This window comes from Erigeron canadensis, chromosome 5, assembly GCF_010389155.1.
Source record: "Erigeron canadensis isolate Cc75 chromosome 5, C_canadensis_v1, whole genome shotgun sequence".
NCBI lineage: Eukaryota > Viridiplantae > Streptophyta > Magnoliopsida > Asterales > Asteraceae > Erigeron > Erigeron canadensis.
This window is the reverse complement of record NC_057765.1, coordinates 27,005,509-27,031,239: the sequence shown is the minus strand read 5'-3', so window position 1 is coordinate 27,031,239 and position 25,731 is coordinate 27,005,509. Positions and strand designations below refer to the sequence as shown.

At 34.0% G+C, this 25,731-nt stretch overlaps 1 protein-coding gene across 1 annotated transcript; it reads right to left on the bottom strand.

The window, feature by feature from the left end:
* Nucleotides 1-13,454: 13,454 nt before the first annotated feature.
* On the bottom strand, nt 13,455-21,173 carry LOC122600932 (ceramide synthase LOH2). Its single transcript, XM_043773710.1, has 6 exons — nt 20,849-21,173; nt 19,304-19,512; nt 19,067-19,222; nt 14,314-14,499; nt 14,055-14,233; nt 13,455-13,670 (listed from the first exon to the last, which is right to left on the bottom strand). Exons 1-6 carry the CDS (start codon nt 20,963-20,965, stop codon nt 13,651-13,653), a joined length of 867 nt encoding a protein of 288 aa, XP_043629645.1. The 5' UTR covers nt 20,966-21,173; the 3' UTR covers nt 13,455-13,650.
* Between the last annotated feature and the right edge of the window lie 4,558 nt (nt 21,174-25,731).

Below are 25,731 nucleotides of genomic sequence, written 5' to 3'. Positions count from 1 at the left end.
AGTCATTGTTTGATTGATTGACATGACCGGTTGGACCATCCTGGGTCAATAATGATGCGAAATATATTGTAAAGTGAAAAGATGTTTCAAAGTGATTATTTGAATTGAGGTCATTTGCTCCATAAGAAAGTATATGCCAGGAAAAGATAATGATTAAATCATTTTAAATTAATGGAACACATGCAAAGGAGATTTAAGTAGGCCTATACATCGTCCATATTGACCATTTAGTGTTTTGAAATCGATGCATCGTCAAAATGGGTCACCAAAGTCGCAACATGATGTTTGCGTAATTAATTGTTCATCTTGTAAAATTTGGAGCATGTTCCATATTATATTGGCAATAATGATTATTGAGAGCAAATGAATGACTATAGATTGGGGTCATGTTATTTAACATGCAATAATATGAACTCGCATCATGCCAATAGTGTTCATCCCCATTAAAATTGGTTTATGGTCAGAAACCACATATGTCTCATAAATTTTTTGAATGTGCAATATATGATTAAGTTGTTCCACCACAATGCACAAAGATGAGACTTCGAAGAATGTTGGAAATAATGTTGGGAAAATAGACGTGCCTTGGAAGTGTTTAGGCTCATGCTTTGATTCAGTTCGAAATGGTTTGATTACACTAGACATTAGTATGACTGTTTTGGGTATGAGTTGAAACATGAAAGAGGTGTACGTATTCAATAAAGCCATCATTGTAATATTTGTTTATGGCTTAAGTTTTTCATTGACAAAATTTAGTTTTCCCAACAATAGGGGGGATGTTCCCAACATTAGGGAAAGTGGAAAGTAGCTAATGAAATAAGAATGAATTATCAAAGATCCTCACACCAATGAATATAAACTTAAAATTTGTGGGATAATTCATTCAAAATATTTAGTAATTGCCAGCAATGTTAACTGACCAAAAAAGCTGCTTATGCTCCGATTGATAATGAGTGATAGAAAAGTCGATTCCAAAATAAAGCCTCGAAATAAAAGGAGCATAAAATTTAGATGGTCAAAGTCGAGGTAGAAAGTCCCCAAAAGATATTGATGATGAGAAACTAGACATGGAGGTTTTTGATAAACCCTGGGTACCCGGAAATAATGAGATCTCAATGAGTGTATCATGTCTAGAGAATTGTGGAATCGAAATATAAATAAAAACGACATCGAGATTGATTGAATATGATAGCGCTAAGAGTATGTATAATGGTGAGGATCTTGAAAGCATGCATGCACATAAATTGATATGTTTGAATGATTGACCAAGATGAAAAGACGCTAGTAGTTTGGGACATGGAGTCCAAGCACTTGAAAGTGCATAAATTATATGGTGGAAGCAACTAAATTAAAAGTCTGGCAAAAATGAGAAAGTATTGATTCGCGTCTAGAGTATAAAATTAGAGCTCATTTGATATTGAGATTCCATGAGGGATATAAAATGCATGAAGCATGTCTCGTGATTAAAAATGATTGAAACGCGTGTGGAAAATTCTCAAGAATATTGTCTGTCGATGAAATTGTTATGGTTGAAATTTATAAAGAAATACGTATTTGGATATGATATAAATTTCATGCAATTTTGATGGAACTCTGATGGAGTGTCCAATGGTGATTGAATGAGTGAATGGGAGATGAAAGACAAGATTTGTCTTGATTTATGAATTTTAATATCTTAAGAATGAATCAATGTGCATTATGACAAATAAGAGAGAAAGATAATAAATATACTTGATATTGATAATGAATGACGCTCATGAATATGAGGTCACATGATGCTTAAAATGCCCCTTTTATGACTTTTTAGATAATGATCACATTATTGGTTTAGAAGTGTCATTGAAACACTAATTATTCTCGCAGTTCAAACATGGATTATACATCATTTACATTAAGTTTATTGGCAATGTGTAACTTGTGAAGTACGAGGATGTACTTAAATGAGATGCATGATGTATTACTAATCCTCAAACATGGTATGTGAATATATGTGAAGAGAATAATATTTGAGGATTTCATTTGTACGAGAAGCAATTAAATTTATATTGTTAAGATACTTCATATGTCAAGCATTGAAAACATTTGGTAATAATGAGATTTTTTAAGCGATGTGATCATGAGGGGGAGAAGATACGCGTTGCACTCTTTTTTCCTTGAGCAAGGCTTTGTCCCACTGGGTTTTCCTGTCAAGGTTTTTAACGAGGCAACATCCCCAAACGTATCAAAAGAATTATGTACTCTTTTCCCTTCACTAGAATTTTGTCTTATTGGGTTTTATCTAGTAAGGTTTTAACGAGGCATAATGTCTTTAGTCGATGGACGTCCAAAAGAGAGTATTATGAATAAATATTATATGGATGTCCATATATGGTAACTAGATATTTGTATTGTATTTAGAGATTTGTTTCTTGGAGAAGACTCTTCATTTGTATCTATATAAACATATGTATTGGTGATGTTAATAATAGATTTTCCATTGTCTCTACTTCTCTTGTCTTCTTTATTTTTCTGTTTCTTTCGTTTTACAATAATATATGCAATATAACTTCTTTTTTTGGCATATTTTAAAGTAAAAATGTAAAAGAAAAATTGTGTGACACGATAAGTTTATATAAGTTTAAAATAATTATAAATTTGCGACTCGTGACTCGGTCCAAATTTACATAGCAACTCGTAAAAGTCTGGACAAAATGAGTCACCTAACGAGTTGACTCTTTTCGGTGTAAATTGACTCGACTCGTAAGAGTCAACTCGTGATTCGCAAGAGTTTAACAGCTATGTATGTATGCATAATTAACAATATAATAGCGCCCCTAAATCGAATTCATGTTTATATATGTATTTGTGAGCAGATAAGTTGCCTCAACCTTATTTAATTTATTTTCGCTGCTTGAACTAAGTTGTCAAGTTAAAATCAAGGACCTACGTAAGTTAAAATCCTTGTACTTTTTGTAGTGTCAAGTTAAAATCAAAAACTTGCCTGTCAATTTCTTGCCACTACACCCTTGCTCCTCACTTGATCATATTGTAATACCTAATTTTTAATATTCCACTCAAAATAATTTATCTTAAAAACAAGTTCACACGTGTAGACATTTTTTTAATCTTTATCTTAAGTTTGTTCTTTAAATCTTTGAAGAATTGAAGTCATTTTTTAATGAAAGGTATGACGTTTAACTTTAACGTTGTTTTTATGTTGAAATCAAAATTCATGAATATAAAATAGATTATCCAAAAGCGTATGCATACATAAAACGATTAGAGCATTTTTTTAATTAGAGCTTTAAGCCATTTCTTTAAAGCTTATTTGTTGTAATTACACAACTGGCGGGGGACAGCAAATGAATAAAAAAAAAAAAAAAAGTTTTGTACTTTTGTTTGTAGCACCCACCAATCACCAATCACCATGTTTATATTAACTAGAAAAAAAAATAAGTCTTAAAATATAGGGATTAATCACGGAAAAACCAACGTACTTTCTCATTTGTACATGGTTGTCTAGTATACTTTTTTATTGATGAGGTTTACCCACAAACTTTTTTTTTTGTACACGGTTCACCCATATTACCGGTAATCACTCTTTTTAATGACGTGACAACCACGTGGACGTTTAATGAAGATAACATGGATTCACAATGACAAGTTTAATCACTGAATGACTAATGTATTTTTCCTTTTGTACATGATTTCTCATTGAACTTTTTTTTTATTGATGTGTATTACCAACAAACTCTTAAAATTTGTACATGGTTGACCCAAATATTCAAAGCTGGTTCTCTCTCATACTTAAATCTTCAAAATTGTTTCTTTCTCTAAAAAGAAAAATCATAAATTTTAATAAAAACAACAAAGGATTTTTCTAAAAAAAATTCCAACCGCTAATCGCTCAGTCACCGAAAAATTTTAATTCGTATTTCTGTTGGTTAGGGTTTGTGCGGATTTTAATTTCGAGTGTTTTGGTACAAATTTCGAGTTTCAATTCGAAGAAACGAGAGAGAAAATGTCGGTTTTGAGTTTTCTGGCGAGATGTTTGAATTTTTGCAGGCTAACAAAGGTGAGTGTATAAGATATTTTTTATCTGACTTATGAATGTGAGTTTGAAATTGATAATGTAAATGTCGAATTAGTCAACTATTCGTTTGACAAATCTCTGATTATCCAACCAGATTGTCAACCAAATGGGACAAATTTCTAATCAAACGTTTTCTACTACATGTATATAATTGTTGGAATTATTTTTAGAAAATCTTTTTGTTTTTTTTTAATTAAAATTTATGGGTTTTCTTTTTAGAGAGAAAATCAGTTTTGAAGATTTGAGTATGAGAAAGAATCAGTTTTGAAGATTTGGGTTAACCATGTATAAATTTAAGAATTTGTTGGTTATACACATCAATTAAAAAAGTTCAATGACCAAGCATGTACAAAAAGAAAAGTACATTAGTCATCCAAAGATTAAACCTGTTGTTGTGAATCCATGTCAGCTTCATTAACCGACTATAACCGGTACACCGGTCAACTATCGGTCAACAGCAGTGTACAAAAAAAAAGTTTGTGAGTAAATCTCATCAATAAAAATGTATAATGGGCAACCGTGTACAAATAGAAAAGTACATTGATCTTCCCATAATTGATCCCTAAAATATAATAAAACTATTACACGAGATATCAAATTCTACCTAAGTTTCTAAATATTATTTATATAATCATTTTTTATTTTTTGGAACGACATAATTTTACTAAGACAAGTAAGCTAGCAAGACGCTAGTTACTAAAATGTACACTTAAAAAGAAACAAAATACACTATATAATCATATCTATATAATGATAATGATATAAAACGTCAAAAGATGTCATACGGGCATGCATGGCCGTATTAGAGGATATGCAAGTGATCGAAGTAATCGCACAACACTTTCACTTTTTTGAGGCCAAAAATCAAGTAAGAATATTCCAAATAATAATACTAATTGTGATTGTGTTTTTTTTAATGATGAAAAGATGAACACTTAATAAAAGATTAATATACATTTGAAGGGTATATTAGATATTGTGTGTATCTAAAATCTAAGTAATCTAATAAAGATCTTGAACATTTTTTATAAAAGAAAAAAGACAAATTTTAAAGCTTATTTCATACATTTTTAGAGACTTTAAAGTATAAATTTTGTATTATTGTATGAAACCTCCGAAAACAAGAAACGGTCCCCAAAAATATAGGTATAAAGTAATTAATTCGAAAGATACTTGCATGGACATCAGCTCGTTTGCAGATGCAATAATGTGATGATATAATAAGTGACGTGCTTGTGTGTACATGATGCACAAAGTTTGTATATATAACAAGTCTTTTAAAGGTCAAAGGAAGAAAGTCAAACAGTAGCCAATCAATTTAAATACGTATCATTTAGAAGGTCAAGGAAAATAAGGGCCACAGCTGTAGAACTGAACTGTCTTGGTGTCTACGGACTACGGTATGTCCACGGCTTTGATTTATTCATTTCCGGTCGGTGTACTTTTTCAAAAAAATCCTCCGTTTGTTTTATTTTAATATTTTTAATTTTTAATTTTCAACTCTAATATTAAATATATATTCTTTTGCTATAAAAAATTTAATAAAAAATATACCAATGAAAAACTTCTAAAACACAACCAATTATCAATTGCTTAATAGACTAGTGACATACTGACATTATAATGATGGGATAAAACCGAGAGACCATAAGGTTATGGATTTGAATCCCACAAAAGGTTTTTTTTTTTTTTTTTTTTCATTTTTAAATTTATTAAGTTTCTTTCTAAACTGATGTATTGACATTATTGCATAATTGAGATATGATCGGATGGTACTTTGGTGTAACGATGTTTTCTCATATTTATTGAGTTTTCTCATATCCATTGACCCGTCAGTGATCCAAATTTGCCATTTAAATCAATTTATATAACTTTCATCAAGTACTATTTAATATAAAGAAAATTATTGGAAGTCAAAGTTGAAAAAGTTAGACTTTGAACATTTAAAAAATATCATACTTAGTGGAACCGATGATGTATATATTAGAAGAAAGTGAATACCATGTTGTTAAGCATGGGCAAATCTTCTTTAAGGGTGGACGGAGTCGTTTAGGCACCAACCGGTACTGGTCCGGCACCGGAGGGAACACCGCCCCGAGGTATCGGTACCGGTTGGGCCGTGGGTGAAATCGAGAGTGTGGTCACAAGCCCGGTCTCGTAAAATATGACTGTTACATTAAAAAAAAAAAGCAGAAGCAGGGCCCACCTAACGTGCGACTCTCTCTCTCTCTCCTCTCCCCCGTTTCTTTTTTTTTTTTCTTTTTCTTTATTCTTTTCTTCTTCTTCAGCCGATTCTGCCATTTTTTTTCTTTCTTTTTCTTTGTTTCCAATTAAACAACCAAACAACAAAATTACATAAATCACAAAAAATGAATCGAGGACTGGGTAATCAAAAACGAAAAGATCCACTGTTCTCTCAACTTTCCAAACGTCACAAAACCCACCGCCCCCAAACAATCGTGATTCAATGCCACCTCCTCCTCCGCCACAAAACACCACTGAAAATGTTTACAAACCGCAACACGCTGATGATTTCTTAAGTCAGATGGATCCCGCGTTTTTCGAAACACCCGGGTTTTCACAATATGCGAATGAAAGTCTACCCGGGTTTTCACAAATTGTGGGTGGTTGTTCATAACAACAACAATACGATGATGTCGAAGAAGAAGAAGAAGAAGAAGAAGAAGCCGAATAGGAGGAAGAAGAAGCAATATCGGAAACACAAGTCCCGGTTAAAGGAAAAAGAGAATGTTAAAATTGGGGGAAAGATGAGGAGACGTGTTTGGCAAAAGCTTGGTTAAACGTTTCTGAGGATCTGTACACCAGAAACGCCCAAACGGGCAACTTGTTTTGGAGGAAGGTTAAGCATGAGATGGAAAAACACTTGAAGCGTGATTCGAACCATGGAGTGGAAATGATTCGGTCGAAATGGAAGGATTTGAAGCATAAGGTTCCGAGGTTTTGTGGTATTTATAATGCTAAGAAGAGTAAGATGTAGAGTGGCCAAAACGATGAGGATGTGTTTAAGGCGGTAGTGGCGGTGTACATGCGAAAATACAATAACATGTCCGGGTTTCCACATGTGGCATGGCAAGTTTTGAGAAACGCGCCCAAATGGGCGGAAGTTCTTACCTTGGAGGGGATGGAGGATTCGGGTAGCAAAATGGCACGAACGGAAGGGTTAAATGTGAATGTCCGTTCATCCGGGGAGGCGTCGATCTATATTGACTTGAACGAGGAACAGGGTGATGAAGAAGATGTAGCTGGGAACGACGTTGATGCACCACCACGGCTTACTAGACCCGTGTGGCCTCCCCGACGTAGACCTAGAGTTAAGCAGGCTGCTACATCCGCCTCCACTACATCTGAAGAGTTCTTAAAGATGGTCACCAAGTTAGAATGCAACAATGAGGATAAAAAATGAGCTTAGGAGGAGAAGCTTCAGATTCAGAAAACGATGATGGATAGTTATATGGCGGCGGATGAGGCTAGGAAAGCACGGGAGGAAGAGATGACACGTATGGCTCAAAGTCAATAGTTGCACAACGATATGGACTTCATCATTAGGCCGCACGATCACCTCACCGAGTCGATGTTGGAGACGGTGTTGGTGCAGAAACGCGCCATTTATGAGAAACACGGATGGCCGATGCCTCATTTTATATGTTTAAGTTGTATGTTTTAGTTGTTTTGTATGTTTGAATAAAAAAGTATGTGTTTTAGTTGTATTTTTAATTTAGTTAAAAGTTTTAATTTATTTAGTTGGTTAAAACAAATAGAAAATAAATTTGATATAAAAGGGTGGGGAGGGGCGGAGAAATATTTCGTGCATTTAGGGAGTCGGCGGAGAGGAAGAGAAAAAGCAAGGAGAGACGGTGAATCACTCCCTCACCCTAAGTCCAAGGGGCCTCGAATCCCTCTCCCCACCCCACCCCACCCCCCACACACACATATTTCGCTAGGAGTTAAAAATCAAATCCACTATATTAGTAAAACTTAAAATCCTCCACCTTTTGATAGGTATACGAAATACATTTCTATTTAGAAAATTATTTAAAATGGTTGTGAATTCTAGCTTTAAACCAAACATCTTAATATGTTTTTTTATTGTGCGATAACACGATCATACTTGTTATAAATGACAAAATTATATTGTGAATATATTGTTGCCTTCAAACGAACATCGTCCAATTAAAATATTTTGCTCTTAACATGTGATCTATAATATATAAGTATATAACCCAAATTTAAATCAAGGTGTTCTAACTTCTAATAAGTTGAAATTGCCAACACTTTAAGATCCTTATTATTATGATCATATATGAAGTAAACTAACCACTGGGTTGATAGCCCAGTGGCCACCGTCCCCTTCACAAGGGATCTAGGAGTTTGTAAGGCACATGTTCGAATCTTGGCGCAACCTACTATTCGTTATTTCCACCTATTCTCTGGGGAAGTCACCGGGATGCCAATATACGGTAGTGTGACATGGTACCAAAGGGTACAAGGGGCTAAGTGGTTCCCTTCCAATTACCATTTTTTTTTATATGAAGTAAACTATAGGATGAACTGTACCAAGTTGCCACTAGCTTTCAACTATCAATTATTAGCTAATAGTTATCAGCTTTTAGTTGGTTTTATCAAATATAATTGTGACTAGTTCTTAGCTAATAGTTATCAACATTCAAATAATTTTGCCAAGCATAATTGGGTAAAGTTACCATACTTTGCTAGAGTTGGAGGACTTGAGGTGACCGAATCCTTGCATGATATTACGGGCATAACTTGTATATAAACCCAACTAGTCCTGCTACCCGTACAATGTATGGTAGCTATATATATTGTATTTGAAAGAAATTCGAATATGACTCATACATGATTTGTGAGTATGAAATAAATTGTGGTTAAAGTTAGCCGGTGATTGAAGCTAAGTTATAATAAACAGTAATGATAAATATAATATATAGATTTACCTTAAATTTATAAAATCACATCAAAATCGAAAATTGTAAGCATAGAGGATGACGACAAATAGCCTTGTGATTTCGGATCTTAAACTCATTTTTTTTTAAATCTTCATCTTATTAACTTATAATTTCTATTATAAGTAATAGAAGTTGATGAATTGGGAAAGGAAAATAGACAATTTTATTAATGTGAAAACGATCAATCAAAGAAAGTTATAATGTATCTTGTATATATAAGCTAAGAGTTAGTTTTTAATTCTAAATTTAATAAAGAAATTGAATCTATATACAATAAAAAAAAAACTAATTTAATAAAATAATTTTATTAATGTGAAAACGATCAATCAAAGAAGGTTATAATGTAACTTGTATATATAAGTTAAAAGTTAGTTTTTAATTCTAAATTTAGTAAAAAATTGAATCTGTATACAATTAAAAAAACTAATTAAAAAAAATAGATAAATTAAAAGGACACATGTCGATCAAAGATTACGACACGTGTCGTTTTAAGAACATCTCAATCGTGTTTTAGTTTATTGGTAGATGGTTTATTGGGCAAAGTCACCCAAACTTGAAAACTTGACTAGACTTGACAGCGGGTGACCGAATTACCTTTTCATGATATATTGGGATAACTTTTTTTTTTCTAAGGGCGTAATAGACAGATATTATATATAGGCCACTAGCAAGGCGCTAGAGGCAGAATATACGATATTGGCATACTTACTCGCCATATCCATATAATGTTTCAGTTAAAAAGCGGTTAGAGCATTCACAGTGGATACGTTCCACCTCGTTCCACGCTCGTTCTTACAACTAGGACGAGTACACACCGTTAGGTTTCACTCGTCCATGGTTCGTTCTAGAACAGCTTGTTCCCACAGAGACGAATGGATTTCTAGTTGTTTTTTTTTTTAATTGAAAGCTAAATTCAAAAAAATTATACGTTAGAAAAGCAACGGTCATGTTGACCGACCCATGCATGCAACAACGGCCATATATACATTGTCTTCCCCAAACACATATATATACATATAAACCATACACGCCGGCCATCATTTAGCAACCAACAACACCCATTTTTCCAAAACAACACCCATCAAAATGTCTAGAAACTTTAGCAACCAAAGGGGTGACGACTTCTATAACGCGGCGCTTAACTTCTCGCCCATCAACTCCTCCGCTCCATCTCAAGTATCTCACAACTCACTATCCACACCACAATATCCACCCTACATACCATCACCAAACGATTATCAATACCAACAATGGCTACACTATCAACAATGGTTATCCCAACAACAACAACCCTCAACCCCCAACTTCCACCGCAAGTCGCGGTCCAACCACAACCACAGCCACCACCAGTCGCACCACAGCCACCACCAGTTGATATACCAGAGTCATCCATCCCAAAAAGGAAAGTTAAACGCATGGCGAGTCGCAAAAAGGGAGCTGTAGTCGACCCACCCGAGACGAAGAAAGCTTGGACCGAGTTGGAGATGAAGATTTTGACCGAGTGTTGGCTCGATGCGTCTGAAGATCCAGATTTTGGGACCGATAGAAAGGGTGATATTTTTTGGGACACAGTGATTGAGAACTACAATGCACAAGTGGAATATCAAAGAAACAAGAATCAAATGACGTCGAAATGGAGGAAGATTCGAGCCCAAGTTGCCAAGTTCAATGCCATTTGATGATAACCGAATTAGCGGAGAAAACAATGCCCAAGTGATGGAAGAGGCGCGACAAGACTACAAAGACGAAGTTGGAGCCCCGTTTAACATGTATGATTGTTGGTTACTTTTGAAGGATAAGACGTTGATTCTCACGCCTTCCGCCGTGGATGTTTTGGGTCGTAACATGAAAAACCGAAGACCGGGAGTTGTGGATGTTGAAAGTGAAGAGGATGTTCCTGCCTATGAACCCGTCGATCTTGGAACAGAAAACGAACTCTTTGGGCCCCAGCCGTATGCGCGTCCAGCTAAATCAAAGACTCCCCGCACTTGCGCCTCTTCCGATGCAGGTTCAGCTCGCTCATCAGCATCAGACATCGTAGCACGACTAGAGAGGCATTGTAGCACCCGACAGGAGATTATGGAGTCCTAGAAGGAGTCACTAGCTTGGATACGCGAGGAAGAAACAAAAAGGGCGATGTATTCGGCACTTTCTTTCATGGGAACGACCGAGTTGGACGAAGAGGAGAAGATGTTCATCAAGGACGCAAAGAAGAAGCTCATGGCAGAGTATACACCGTTAGTCCGAGGTCCCCGCGGTGTTTAGATGGTTTTTTAGTTGGTTTAATATGTGGTTTTAATTATTATTATGTATCGAACAATTTCGTTTTAATTTTCTAGTTTAATGTGTGTTGTAATTTTTTTTTCTAAGTTTTTTTTATATATTTTGTTTAAATTTTATGAATGAAGTATGTTTTTTTAATTAATTGAATGATTTTTCTAAGTTTATATATATATATGTATATGTATATATTGTATTTTTAGTTGTTTAAAAATAAATGAATGGTGGGTCTTAGACTAGTCCTTGCATTGTGAGTATTTTGAGGGATTAGTCTTTGGTTAGTCCTTGGGCTGATATGGAGCTGATATGGTGCTAACAAAGACTAGTTCTTGGAGGATGAGTGTCTACAACTGTGAATGCTCTTATGTGATATAAACATTTATTTAAGTCATAAGCATGTACAATTGTGAATAGATTTTGTTTATGAAAGGAATCAACGGCCTCATGTGCCCCTATTAAGAAGAGGAAAGAGAAACATAGAGAATTGAGTTGCATAAAAAAATTCTTTGCAATCATATCTCAGATTAATGTTTTTTCTTGAAATCAAGCTCTAATTCTATTTTACTCATGTATATAATCCAGAAAAGTCGCTAATCATATATGAATTATAATTATCTAATTCACGTGAAGTTTGATCCTACAATTTAAGTGTGGGATTTAGTGACCGCTGTTAAAGACACGGAAGAAATGAAAATGATGGGAGAGTAATTTAATGATCATTTAATCAAATTGTGGAATCCATCAAACAAAAAACCAACAGTTAATTAGTTTGTCAAAGTTATCTCGCCAAACTAATATTTTTAATAAGATATTTTTACTGTTTTACATGTTATCAAATAAAATATGACCCTGATTAATGTGTTCTAACAAGTTCAAATTGACATGTCCACTAATCAGATCAAGACTACTAAAAACTACGTTCTCAGATTGTTAATCTGTTTATCATTATGATCATCTTTCTTTTTTGTTTTCAACTAGTGAGGTTTGCCCCGCTTTGCGGGGCTTCAATTGTAGTGTTAACGCGGGTTTATATTTATAGTCTACCTGAGAACACAAAAGTAAGAAAACTATGTAAAAAACCAAGAAAAAACCGAATGAAAAAAACCCCAAATGGAATCCGATATGACAGTGATGTGAAATATATGATGAAACAACAGAATAGAACACAAAAGCAAAAAAATTGTACAACAAATTAAGCAAAACCGAAAGAAAAAAAATGAACGGGATCCGATATGGCAAAATTTGAGTAGTAACGCGGAGTGTGTAGAAAAATGTAACTTAGCGGTGGTTGAGAACAAAAAGGAAAAAAAAAACTATGAAAAAAATGAAGAAAAAACAAAAAGGAAAAAAAAAAAACTAAACGGAATCCAATATGACAAAATCCAAATAGTGATGCGGGATATAAAATAACTCAATAAAAAAGAACACAAAAGACAAAAAATTTATGCATGAAACCAAGAAAAACGAGGAAAAAAACCCGAACGGGATCAGATATGACAAAGTCCGAAACTGAAAGAAAAAATCTAAATAATAATGTAGGGTTATAAGACGAACCAATAGAGAAGCACACAAAAGCAAAAAAAAATTTTTTTTTGCAAGAAACCAAGAAAACCGAAAAGAAAAAATATCAATCCGAAAGGAAAAAACTACAAACAGGATCTGATATGGCAAAATCCAAATGATGATGTTGGGTTATAAGACGGATGAATAGAAAAAAGCACAAAAGCAAACTTTTTTTTGCAAGAAACCAAAAAATACCGAAAAAAAAAAAAATCAAACAGGATCCGATGCGACAAAATCCGAATATTAACGCGTAGTATACGTGGGTTAATAGAACAGTGCCACGTGGTGGTGACACTGTTCATTAGCACCACCGTTAATGATATTATATATATATATATTACAATACAATTACAATGAATCGTTAGAAAAGTGAAAACCATGCCTTAATAATACGAAAGCAGCCACGTGAACCGCATTGCAAATCCCATGCCCCATAGGGAATTAAAAGACAGGAAATATGTCTCGCCTCCATTACAGGACAAGATACTCCGACACTGGTGACTTTTTAATACATATTAAAACTAAGATAAAAAGGAAAATGATGATGAAAGAAGTGTAAAAATTTAGTTTGTAGCCTTTTTCTATTACCAAAAGAGTTGAAAGAATAGAAGAAACTAATCTTTGATTTGGAAGGATATATGGATCAAACCCCCTATTTTCAAAGACCTCAAGTACATACATCATAGCTGCACTGCTCTATAAAACTATAACCTTCTAAACTTTAGCCTTGTTTCATCAAAATCTTCCAAACTAATCGTCATCTTCAGAATCTGTACTCCGTTTAGTTCAAACAATACAGTTAAAATGTGGTGCATAATAAAATCATATAAGAATATTAGGTGTTGAAATTTGCATAAAAAAAGATGTGGGTATGCAAGAAGGATTGATTTAATGCACAAACCTTTTTGTGTAACAAAAAGCTAATTACTTAGAAAAAAAAAAGGCATTTGCAAATGATCTTAGTTATTTGCCTAAATGCAAATGTATACTGTAGTACTCCCTCTCTCTCTCTCTCTCTCTATATATATATATATATATATATACATATACACAAATAACTTCTTTTCCTTTTCTTATTTGCATTTACAGAAGTGAATTGGATCGTATGCAAGAAAAGGCCCAAAATGATAAAGGTTAAAAAAGCAAGGAATTACCAGATCGGATATCTTCTCCAAGCTGTCCTCTATTCTTGAGTTGTCTCATAATCATGTTGAAGATCAGAATCCACCAGTAGATATGGAAGACGAGTAGATTCAACAACATAGCATTGTATATGTAGTATAAGGTCATATCATATATTTCTGATGGATTTAAAGCATCCAGAAGATGGTTGCTGCCAGCACGAAACCCAACGTATATTATTGTTGTTGATGAAAAGATATGAAATTCTGAAAATATGGAAACAAAGCTAACCTCGTGGCTCTTATGATCCAAAATGGAAAGATAATAAGTCTAAGTATAAGCCATGACAAAGCAAACATTCCAAACAACACACTTGCACCAAGTTCCTTGCCAGAGTATTTCAAAATTTTTGCTCCTTCAAGAAATACATCACTTGCATCATGTACTGCAAGTACCAAGGACCCAATTCGGAAAAACCTGTCAAAATCAAGACATTATGATTAAAATTTGAATGCACTGCCAAAAAGATAATGAAGCAAAACCGTCAGCAAAATAGTCCCTCCATGAGTTTTATAATTTTCATCCATCCCGCAAAAGATTCTTAGTGAAGAATATCATCAAGGTATAGTGGGTGGTACATGGGACAACTACAATTAAGGATAGGTAAAACTGGTGGTTTCAAGGAAGGTGTATATAAATTAAAAGGAATTTCACAGCTATAATAAGCTTCTAGTAACTCGTAATGATTCTACATTATAAGTCATGACATGTGGGAACACACGTCAAGCTCTATTGGCCCAGCATTTGCAAATGAAGGGCTTTCTTTCAACACCTTTGACGTGAGGAAATGATGACATATGACATTGAACAAGACTTGAAATTGAAATATCGAAGGGCAAGTAGAATTGCATCATGAAAGCTAGGAGTCATCAAGAATGAATTTCAGCGCTCTGAAGGCAAGTATGAGTAGTATTTAGTCTTTCTTATATTTGTAGCATCTGTGAATGGGTTGTTTCACACTTAAAATTTAGAAATGTCAAACGGTAACTTATCAATTAATCACTTCAAACATACATGATTAAAAATTAAAAAGATGAACTACTAGTTTTGATAATGCTACTAACACTACTGATATTGCTCTACTCTAAAGTTCTTTCATATAATGCCACCGTACAGTTAGTTGGTCTTTATATCCTACAAGGCTACCATGCAAGTATAGAAGTGTAAACTTTTTTTACTATGATTTGTTTTTTTTTTTTTTTGAATAGCTTTGACTACAACTTATAGTGTAGTGTGTAAAAATTTTGACAAATATATATGTAAAAACTGTCAGATTCAAATAAAATATCTTTTGTTTCTAAATTCTGATCACATTCATTCCCGGTTACTTGTGTTGTTCATGTTGCCCAAGTTACATCCACTACTCTTTGAAATGTTCTAGAAGCATTCTGTTCTGACTCTGGCAAATCTCCAACAGAGGAAAGCTTACTCCTTCCTCATCTCTTACTTTCCTAACCATAAAAGAACAATAATAGAAAGACCAGCCATGCTTTTCTAGTGTATGTAATCTGCCTGAAAGTAACCATATAGGCTGCCCATTATGGTGAGGCCGCATTCTGAGATTAACACGTAGTTTCCGACTTTTATATAATCCAAGAAGTTAAAGAACCATTTCGAATTTCAAACCAAACCCACCAAGATATCACTGACGGGATGAGCTTGTTGTACTACCTCAAGTCGGAGCCTACTAGTCAGTTCACTGATTCCAATAAGAGCAAAAGGCTCCCACTGCCAAGGACAGCATAAGTGTTTCATCCAAACTTTTGTCCTAAAAGGTTAGTAAGTTGGAATCCTAAGGTATGACCATTAGAATAGCGTCTCCATTGATGGATAAGAGGTTTCGTGTAAACCACTCATCATCACCTATTTGATGGTACAAAATATGTCTTACGGAAAACCTAAACACCTTTATATGAACGACAGGATAAAATTTAGCTTAAAAGTTCGTCAAATTTTACTGTTCCAAAATTGACCCCTTTTCATCTCAGAAATTTCATGAACCAAAAGGCAAAAAAACAAGAGCTATCGGTCTTTCATTATGATTAACTTGCTTAGTTTGCAACCCCGCCCCTCTATTTTAACAGTAAGACAGAGAATCCCGAAACCTCAGCTCATCATGGGAAAGGATGAAAGGTAACCAAACCATCTCAAGAATAAGCTTCTTTTACTTGACCAATGCATTATGTAGTTTTCCTCTGTCCCCGAAAGAGACAAGTTTAAAGTGTCTAATCCATTCACAATCCCCCGTCCAGGTATTCCTTGTTATGTATTTGTACTACCTGCTCCAAGTATCACTTCATGCCTAGTGTTTATTTCAGAACCCTACCCTGGGGATTCCATGAGGCAGCAATTTCCTATGTTTCTTCCCTGTCACCCTGCCTTTTGCTTCACTTCAACACTCTCAGCTTGATTGAGCCTCATGAATATGTTCAGAAGTCTTAACTCAAGAACAAGTTAAGACCCTCAGAGACCAAGACCTCTCATGCACTCCAAATAGAAAAAATCATCACCATTATTTGGTTACTATCAACCATCCTCAACTCCAACACCGACTCCTTAATTAGTCTAAGGACCAGACTAAGAAACTAGAAACACACTTGTTCTTTCTTTACCATCACTTGCTTGCCAAAGTGAAGATCAACATTCAAAGTGAAGACTGGAACAGGACTGATTCCAGTAAGCAGCTTGTCAAACAAGTTGCAACCGTTTTGCTGATGTGAATACAATCCTCCAAAGACCCAGAAAGGTGCGCAAGTACCTTAGAGTTATTTTGTAAAGGTAGACCAAGTCATGTAGCAAATCCAGGCTGTTATGTACTTCCTTGCCTTTTATTTAAAATACGCTTTCATGTAATACTTGGCTACTTGCACTATTGTAAAACTCACCGAGTCAATCCGAGTACTCGCTACAAGGCAAGGCGCCGAGTCGACCAGAGTACTCCCCGATTGGCCGCTTTGACCTCCCGAGTACTCACCGCATTGACCCGAGTACTCACAACGTACTAGTTAGCCGACCTGGGAGCGTCTAGCAACTTCCGCAACCTTTTTTCAGTAAAAGGCCGTCACCCCTGGCTATAATATATATATATATATATATATCAAATAAAGTGCAGGCAATCTAGTTGAGTACTAGATTGACTTTTACAAACCATGCACTAAGTGCAACAACCAAAACCTAGTGAGACACTATACATTAATCAAATACAAAAGAACTGAATACAAAGAGATAAAGACTTAATCAGCAACCTTGAATACTTGTAAGTCAGTACTTCAAGATTTTCACCGTTGCCTGAATACTTGGATTATTAATCAGTAACTGGCTCTGATATTTGTCATTATATATGCTTTCTTTATCTTTACTTAAAACATATGAACAACCACAGGCCAATCTAGGATAAACTTTACTAAATGTACACCAGCATCTGAAAATTACTGAAAACGTAAAGGATTCAAGATGCCAATTTGATCTTAGAGACCCTCGTCCCCTAAACCAGATCTTTTTTTGTGGTATTCTATTAGACATATATTAGCATCTATATATTTAGTTACCATATATTAGTTTCCATATATTAGCTTAGGTTACTTTATAAATATAGCCTCTTGTAAACCTTCTTAATTACAATACAATAACAATTACAAGTTTCATATACCATCACACTGCAGCGCTGTGAGAGACACTGACCACTGAGCTTAGTGGGTAAACGGCTAAATTCATTACTAACAGACTAACAGTCACTCACACCAGAGTATATGATTCAGTCTCGAGTACCTTTACCACCCACATACACATTAAGCAATGTACCTCTACAAACTTGTGTTTGAATAAACCAAATAAGAACTGTCGAATGCCAATAACATGCAAGTATGCAAAAGCCTCTAAAATGTGGTCAATGAGAGATTGGCTTAAATGTCTTCTACTCTAAGAATTGGTTATGGCTGCTGTTCCAAAAAAAAAAGAATAGAGAGAGAGAGAGAGAGAATTGGTTATGGGACATGCTAACTAAGCAAGTTCTTATGTCTCGACATTCCATTCCTTATTCTACAGGAGTCTCGGGACATATGCAGGTTCTAACTAGCACTGGATACAAGCAACACTCAGTGAAGCTATCATGGATGGGGACTACCAGAAAGTGACTTCTTTCTGTTGGAATCAGTCATCACCTTGTTGGCAGGTAAAGAAGATAATTAATTTTAACAACATCTTCATTGAACAGCCATATATAGATCAGATTTCATAATGTAAGCATTTAAATGCATCCCAGACTCTATGCGTTGTTGCAACTTGGTCAATCGTTCTTATTGGTCATGAAAGTAATATTTGGATTTGCGACATTCACCGGGTTCACAAATTACACAACTCTCCAATCATTTTTAGGGTTCCGGCATTCTGCATCACTGCATGTCCTTGTTACTCCTCTATTGAATACATCAAAAAATGATCAAAGGAAACAAAAAACGAACTACTATAATTTAATATAGCTAGAAATAGCATCCACTTCAAATAGATCTATCAGCACTTATCGTAGAACTCCCTTCTTTTATAACATCTTGGATGAGATCCCTAATATGGGTAGGCATAAGCATTATAACGGATATGAAATCTCTCCTATAACTCGAATGATGATAGCATTACATATTGATCACCTAATTTTGAACAGTTTTATCTTTCATAGGCACTAGTTGTCTCAATCAAAGCAATTATATACCCTTATGCTACACATCTCAGTGCAGCAAACACCCACACATAGATATAATGACTTGCAACTTCGTAACAAAACAGGAGGGCCAAATTAAGATTACTGCTAGTGGGCTCATAAAGGAGCAAAGCTCTTGTCATGGAGGGGATGCTTGAATTAAAAGCCAGCCTAGTCTTGAATAAAAAAGAAAACACGAGCTAGGTTGGACCATAAGTAACCAAAATATATGCATCTATAACGACATGGCAGCATATACCCATCAAATAATATTCATGAGTACAAAGATACCTTGTGATGTAGGAGTGACCAATTAAGAAAACAGTGATTATATGATGAGACATCATCACAGCAAAATCTTTTCTTCGAGTTTCCCACAGAAGCAGAGCAGCAATGCTATAGATGTAAAACCCACATTGGCACATATACACAAGCTCTAAAGAAAACCTGAAACAAGAAATTTGTAAGACTACATAAAAGGGAGAGTCCACAAAAACATCTCTGCAGATTCCAAAATAAAATACTCACTTTAGCTCTTGATTTGGCCAGCCTTTAAAACATTTTGTTATGTCTCTAAACCAGGGCTCACGATAAGTAATCGCCAGAACACAAAATTCCACAGTCGCATAATACGTAAGCTTCCACATGGATTCTGTGATCTTGGCAATCTTTGCTTTTGTAGCTTTATTTATCTTCATGGGACTATCCCGTTTCCTTAGCAACCATATTGACACTTTCTGACAAAACATAAAATTCAGATCAACTGGAACTCCAAATGTTGTGTACTCATAATCAAGTGAAATTTTATTTATAAGGACCGTCTTACAAAAAACAATTCTTCTGTTCAATCTTTATTACAAACCCGAATAGAATATTCACATACTGTTCGCTTAATAAGAGTATGGTTGGAAATCAAACAGAGAAAAAGTGGGTCTATAGCATATATACTATGGAAACCATGCTTTCCTAGTAACTGTTTTTAATTACATAAACCTTTGACATTTTAGACACATATGTCAGCTCTACTCTGGCATTCCAATTGCATTAAGATCATTATGTCATGAAATAAAGAAATATGAAGTCAATGATAACAACATGTATATAGTATCCAACTTTCAAAAACTATGCAATATGTATCCAACTTTAAATGTTGCTATTGTGTGTATCCAACTTTCAAAAACTGTTATTGTATTCCGTAGTAATTTTTTGTATACGTGGCAAACTATATGAAAGTCGCGTCAAGTCGTCAACAGAAATACCAATTGATACACAAAAAAGTAGTATTTGCCATATTATCCGGAAAACTCCACATATATTTTCAGTTTATGAAAAAGAAGGATAAATACTTGAAAGTTCAATACAGACAATATAAACCTTATAAGTTGGATACGTAATAAAGTTGAACAACGCTTATCCACCCACATATTAGTCCAAAAGAAGACTAACAAACAAGTATCACATACGAGTGCCAATTTATGATCCAATTATTCTTGGTTCAATTAGTTAAATCACTACTATGAAAAACAAATTAATAATCACCGGTATTTATGTTCAAAACTACATATCACTCCTAAGTTCCTTACGGTGCGACAAATAACACTACAGAAAAATGCCTTTGCAATTGACATCGTTATTCCTACCTTATCTAACGCCCATTCAACCGATCAAAATCCTAGACCTCGAGTATAACATCCTCTTATCGGATATCCAAACGCTAGGGCATCATATCAATCTAAAATTCCTCACATAACATTTCTTTCTATCATTTTGTACATTAACTCATAAATCTTATGTTCATCCAATTTCACATCCTACACACACAAATACACTTTCCGCACCGAAAAACGCGTATAATCACTCTATACAGTTCAAATCCAAAATGTTACTGTACATTAGTAATCAAATATCTAAAAACCTAACCTGCACACACACTACTTACAACTACACTACAATAACTAATTCAAATAATAATGATAATAACAACAATTATAATAAACACAAACACATAATAGTAATTAGTTAATAATAAGAGTAATTAATAATAATGATAATGATAATGATACTTATACTTACTTGAAATATATATCTATCGAGCAAAAACCTGGCGAAAAAAGAAGTAAAAGCGAAGTAAAGAACGTAAGTAAAGCGAGCAGGAGTCGGAAACACATTTTGATTCCAGATCGACTCCATTTTGGTTTTTTTAATCTAAGTTCCTCAATGCTAAACCATGCATTTATGTGTTTATATTTATATTTATTATTTATACTTATATATTAACAAAATAAAATACTAATTGATAAAATGAATTTGAATAAAAAGTGAGAAAATGTTGTTATTATTATGATTATTATTAATATTAGGTTTGAAATTGGGAGGTAAATTTGTTAAGTTTGATTATATAGAAGAAGATGGTGATGTGTGGATTGTTTAGATAAAATGAATGAGGAATTGTATAGTTTTTTTATATAGGGAGAAAAAAGAATATGAAAATTAATTGATGGTAATCAGGAAAGTGATGTGTTATTATTGTATAGATATAGACTTTAGACATTCGACTTGAAAGTGATGTATTATTATTGTATAGATATAGACTTTAGACATTCGGCTTCGAATAAATAAGGCAGCCCACTCTCAATAAAACATATAGACATTCGACTTGAACTAATAAGTAGCACATTTTCATAGATGCTTAAATTAGATAGCATGTAACCGTATAATGTAAACTTTCAGCTTGAACTAATAAGATAGCTCACTTTCTAAAGACATAGACTAGGTAGCATGAAGAAAAAAAAAAAAAAAGAGTTTAATGAGGAAACCCTAGCCCCGGTATCACAATGGGATACAATATTACAAAGAAACATTCGAATTTTTTTAACGACATTTTATCCTATTTTTCCTTCTAAATTACACATATGCCTAGAAATAAGGACTCTTGAAAACCCTTATTAATCCACCCCATAAATGTAGGAAGTAAGACTCGAACCTAGATGGATCCTCCCAGGGTCAAAGACCTTAACAATGGGCCACCAGCTCCGTTGACGAGAAAGACATTCGATTTGAATGAATACGATAGCTTCTTTTACAAAGATTTGATTTGGATTTCATGTAACTGCACAATATAACATACTGAACAGCTTGGGTTAATAATGGATGATGATAGTCGTGAATCGTTTTATTTTTCTAACATATGATTAATTTATAAAGACAATATTATTAGATGATTTACAGAAACGTACTAGATTTTAGACCCGTATCCAACACTGGACTCGGGATTTACAATATTATCAATATTAAATCTTCATACGTTTAAGTCATAAATTATAATTTTGTAGGAATACGGTTTTAAGTGTTATATTTTGCAAGTTGCAGTACAATAGTTATAGGTTCGTCACTGTCATTATTAGCCTAGACATATTGATTGATATGTTTGCCGTAGTCATTCCACAAGGCACATGTTATATATAATAATTTCTCTATTATAAAATATTTTGAAACCATGTGTACTCATAATGTGATATTATTATGAAAAATATTTAAGAATTAAAATATAAACATACTTGTGATTCTGTATTTGACATTCATATATGTATTTGATCATGATGCGGACCCATAACACGCATAGGTTTATTTTCAATCACATGTCCTATAATAACTCCATAACAATTAGAATTGTTTTTTATATTCTTTGATTACAATTAGGACTCTTGATTTGAGTGACAATTGTAACTTTAAACATGAATACGCAAAACTAATATATAAAAAAGGAGAAAATTATGTACATTCTCGATTGAGAGATAAAATAAATCTTGAATGGAGTTCATATTGATTTGGATTTAGTATTCAAGTAACGCTCTGTTCTAAATCGTGTTTTGTTCTGTGATCGTCAAATGTTTTGTAATTCCTATTGTGTTTAAAATGATGACGTTATATATCGTCATCTGTTATTATGTTTAGGATATGTATCTAGAGTAGGGATGAGCAAGATTACCGAAATACCGAAACCAAACCGGTACCAATAGGGATTCGGTTTCAGTATCGGTTTTAAAGATTTGGTTAAATCGGTTTCGGTACTAATCGGTTCGGTACCGGTTCATTACGGGGAAACCGGTTATTAGTACCGAAAATATAGTTTCTTTAAAACATGTTACTGTCTTATTATACTCCACACATTCCTTACACACAAATTGGTTATAGCCTTTCAAAAACACCATATTCTGTTGTTTTGGCGTTGCTGCCTCATCATGGCATGAGTTTTGACTCTGCTATTGTTATATATGATGCTATTTGAAAGATAGTTTCCCAGCATATATTCAAAAACATCTATTCTCTAATGTCATAAAAGTGGTTATTATATACATCTCTCAATTTTAAAACTAATCTAATCTTAAATGAAGTATAAATCGTTTTGCAATTATTTGGACGGTTTTAGTACTTAACTTGAAAACAGAGGAGGTTTATCTCCAACATGCCTCATAACATATCTTGAACTTTTGATATTTATGCTAAATATCAATTATTTTGCTATAGTCGGCCACATTTGATAAAAGACTAAAATTTATTTAATCAATACACTTTTAATTCAGATTTGTCATACTATTTACTATTTTTGCGAATTAGTTTCTAGAATTTCAGTATTATACGGTTTTGGTACCGAAAAACCGGAACCGGTACCGTACCTATATAATCGGTACGGTATTCGGTTTTCACCTTGGGTTAGTTTTGGTATCGGTATTAGTCGGTTTCAGTACGGTTCCGTACCAAAAACCATCCCTAATCTAGAGTTTAATTTATGTTTATATTAAATATTAAACTAAATATTAATATTTATAATTTATAAAAGTCTAATTTAATATTTGTTAATAAGTCATTAGGTTTTGAAATAAATTTTTGTAGACAATATTTCATATGTTGAACTTTTTTTAATTAATTAAATGATTGCAAATTTTAAAGAATTCTCTCAAGTTGATGGCTAAAAATATATATAGATTAAGTATTCAGGGCTAAAAGTGTAAATTATTGATGAAAAACAAAAAAGTGTAAATTAATGAGACTTTTTCTACAAATTAATATAAATATCAATATAATAATATATTTGGATAATGATTATCGAGATTTTTAATTTGTAGTTTATCTAAATGATGACATCATCAAAAGTTAATTTGATGAAATTGAGTGATGTGATTAGTTAATAAGTCATTAGTTCAACTGTCTTATAGTATATATTAAGATTAAGATTAAGATTATATTGTAAAAATAACAAAACATTGAATTAGATTATATAGTAAATATGCATTGATAATAAAATATGTTAATTTGTTACCTAAAAACTAAAAAAGGATACTGGATTGGTACTTAGACTTGAGAGATGTTCAATTCGTAGGCAAAGTTAAAAGGGTAAAACAGGTATTTAGCATATCAAAATTTAATAACTTTAGATTATTTTAATTTTTATAAAGATAGATAATTTTTTTTTTTGAACGGCAAAAATATGATTTTATTAAACAAAAGAGCAAACTAGCAAGGTGCTAGTTGCCAAGGATACAAATACAATTTTAGTTACAATCTAGAAATAAAACAAAACAACTAACTCTAGACTCGTCCCGAGACATTAACTGCGAGGATTCCAAGAGGAGTGAAAAAAACTCGTGTCAATTAAGACCCGAGAAAAGCTCCCAACCAACGAGGGCCAAGCCACCGGTTTTTACCTCGTGGTGTTTTTGATGGGATCCCAACCATGTCACGGGGTACTATCCAATCGATAACATGTCAAAAACTATAATTTTAAGCAGCGCTATAACAAATTTAGCTAAAACTATGATGTTGGAGAAACAAAGTACAAGCCTAGTGTGCCTGTAGCTGCTTGCAGTCCAAAAACAAATGCACTAAATCATCCAACCTCCAAGGGATTCACTAGCCACGCATTCCATAAGTATGTATGCTTCCTATCACGGTTAGATATCCAAATAAAATCAAGAGAAACAATCGAATTAAAAGTAACATTTGGTTGGGGACGTATGATTGCCATTATGGAGGGCGTTGTTCCTCTCCTTCCAAATGTGCCACCACCATGCAAATATGATAGCTTCAAGCACCCCTCTTTTATAACTTGTGAGCTGCAGATTTTTATACCACTTTGCCATCTCAGAAGGGTTATCTCCAGGAATGGTGAGTTGCACCGATTGACTAATCATGCCTCTAATTTCACTCATAAATGAACAGGTATGAAAAGCATGACTAATGTCGTCAATGCCATTATCACATAAATTGCAGCGTACCGTTGTTACATCAATCCCACGACCAAACAGGTTGACAAGCGTGGGAAGGTTATTACGCAGAAGGCGTCACACAAAGATATTAATCTTTTTAGGAACCCATTTATTCCATTTATATTGAGCATCAATAATTGGTAGAATTTTGTGGTCTATGAATTTTCGAACGCAAGCAACAGAAAAATGACCATTACCATTAAGGTTCCATGTCCAAGAATCATCACCATTTGAGTTGTCATTAGGTAAGAGAGTCAGCATGTTGTCAAGTTGTACCTGCTTGTTCCCTTCTCTTATATCCCTGCGCCAGTTCGAAATCCAAATCGAGTTGGAGTATCTATCAAACACTGTACAATCTTTATCTAGTTCAAGAGCATAAAGACGTGTAAATCTAGCAGCAAGGGTTTGCTTCCCACACCACATGTCCTTCCAGAACCTCGTATTCCGACCATCACCAACCTTTTGAGTGATCACATCATTAGGGAAAGAGAATAATTCGTGTACACTTTTTGCAGCCGAAATAATCTTATTCCATGTACCCTTAGTTTTAGCAGACATGTTAATGAAACACTCACTACCGTGAATATCAGCAACAACTCGGGCCCAAAGACTATGTTGATTATTAAGGGCGCGCCATCTCCATTTATACAAAAGAGACGGGTTTATCGCTTTCAAACTGCCAATACCAAT

Coding starts and splice junctions, on each gene's coding strand:
- LOC122600932 (XM_043773710.1), bottom strand. CDS start 20,965: ATGGAGTCGATCTGGAATCAAAATGTGTTTCCGACTCCTGCTCGCTTT. Junction 19,513..20,848: donor TCGATAGATATATATTTCAA/GTAAGTATAAGT, acceptor ATGTTTTGTCAG/AAAGTGTCAATATGGTTGCT. Junction 14,234..14,313: donor TGGATCATAAGAGCCACGAG/GTTAGCTTTGTT, acceptor TCGTGCTGGCAG/CAACCATCTTCTGGATGCTT.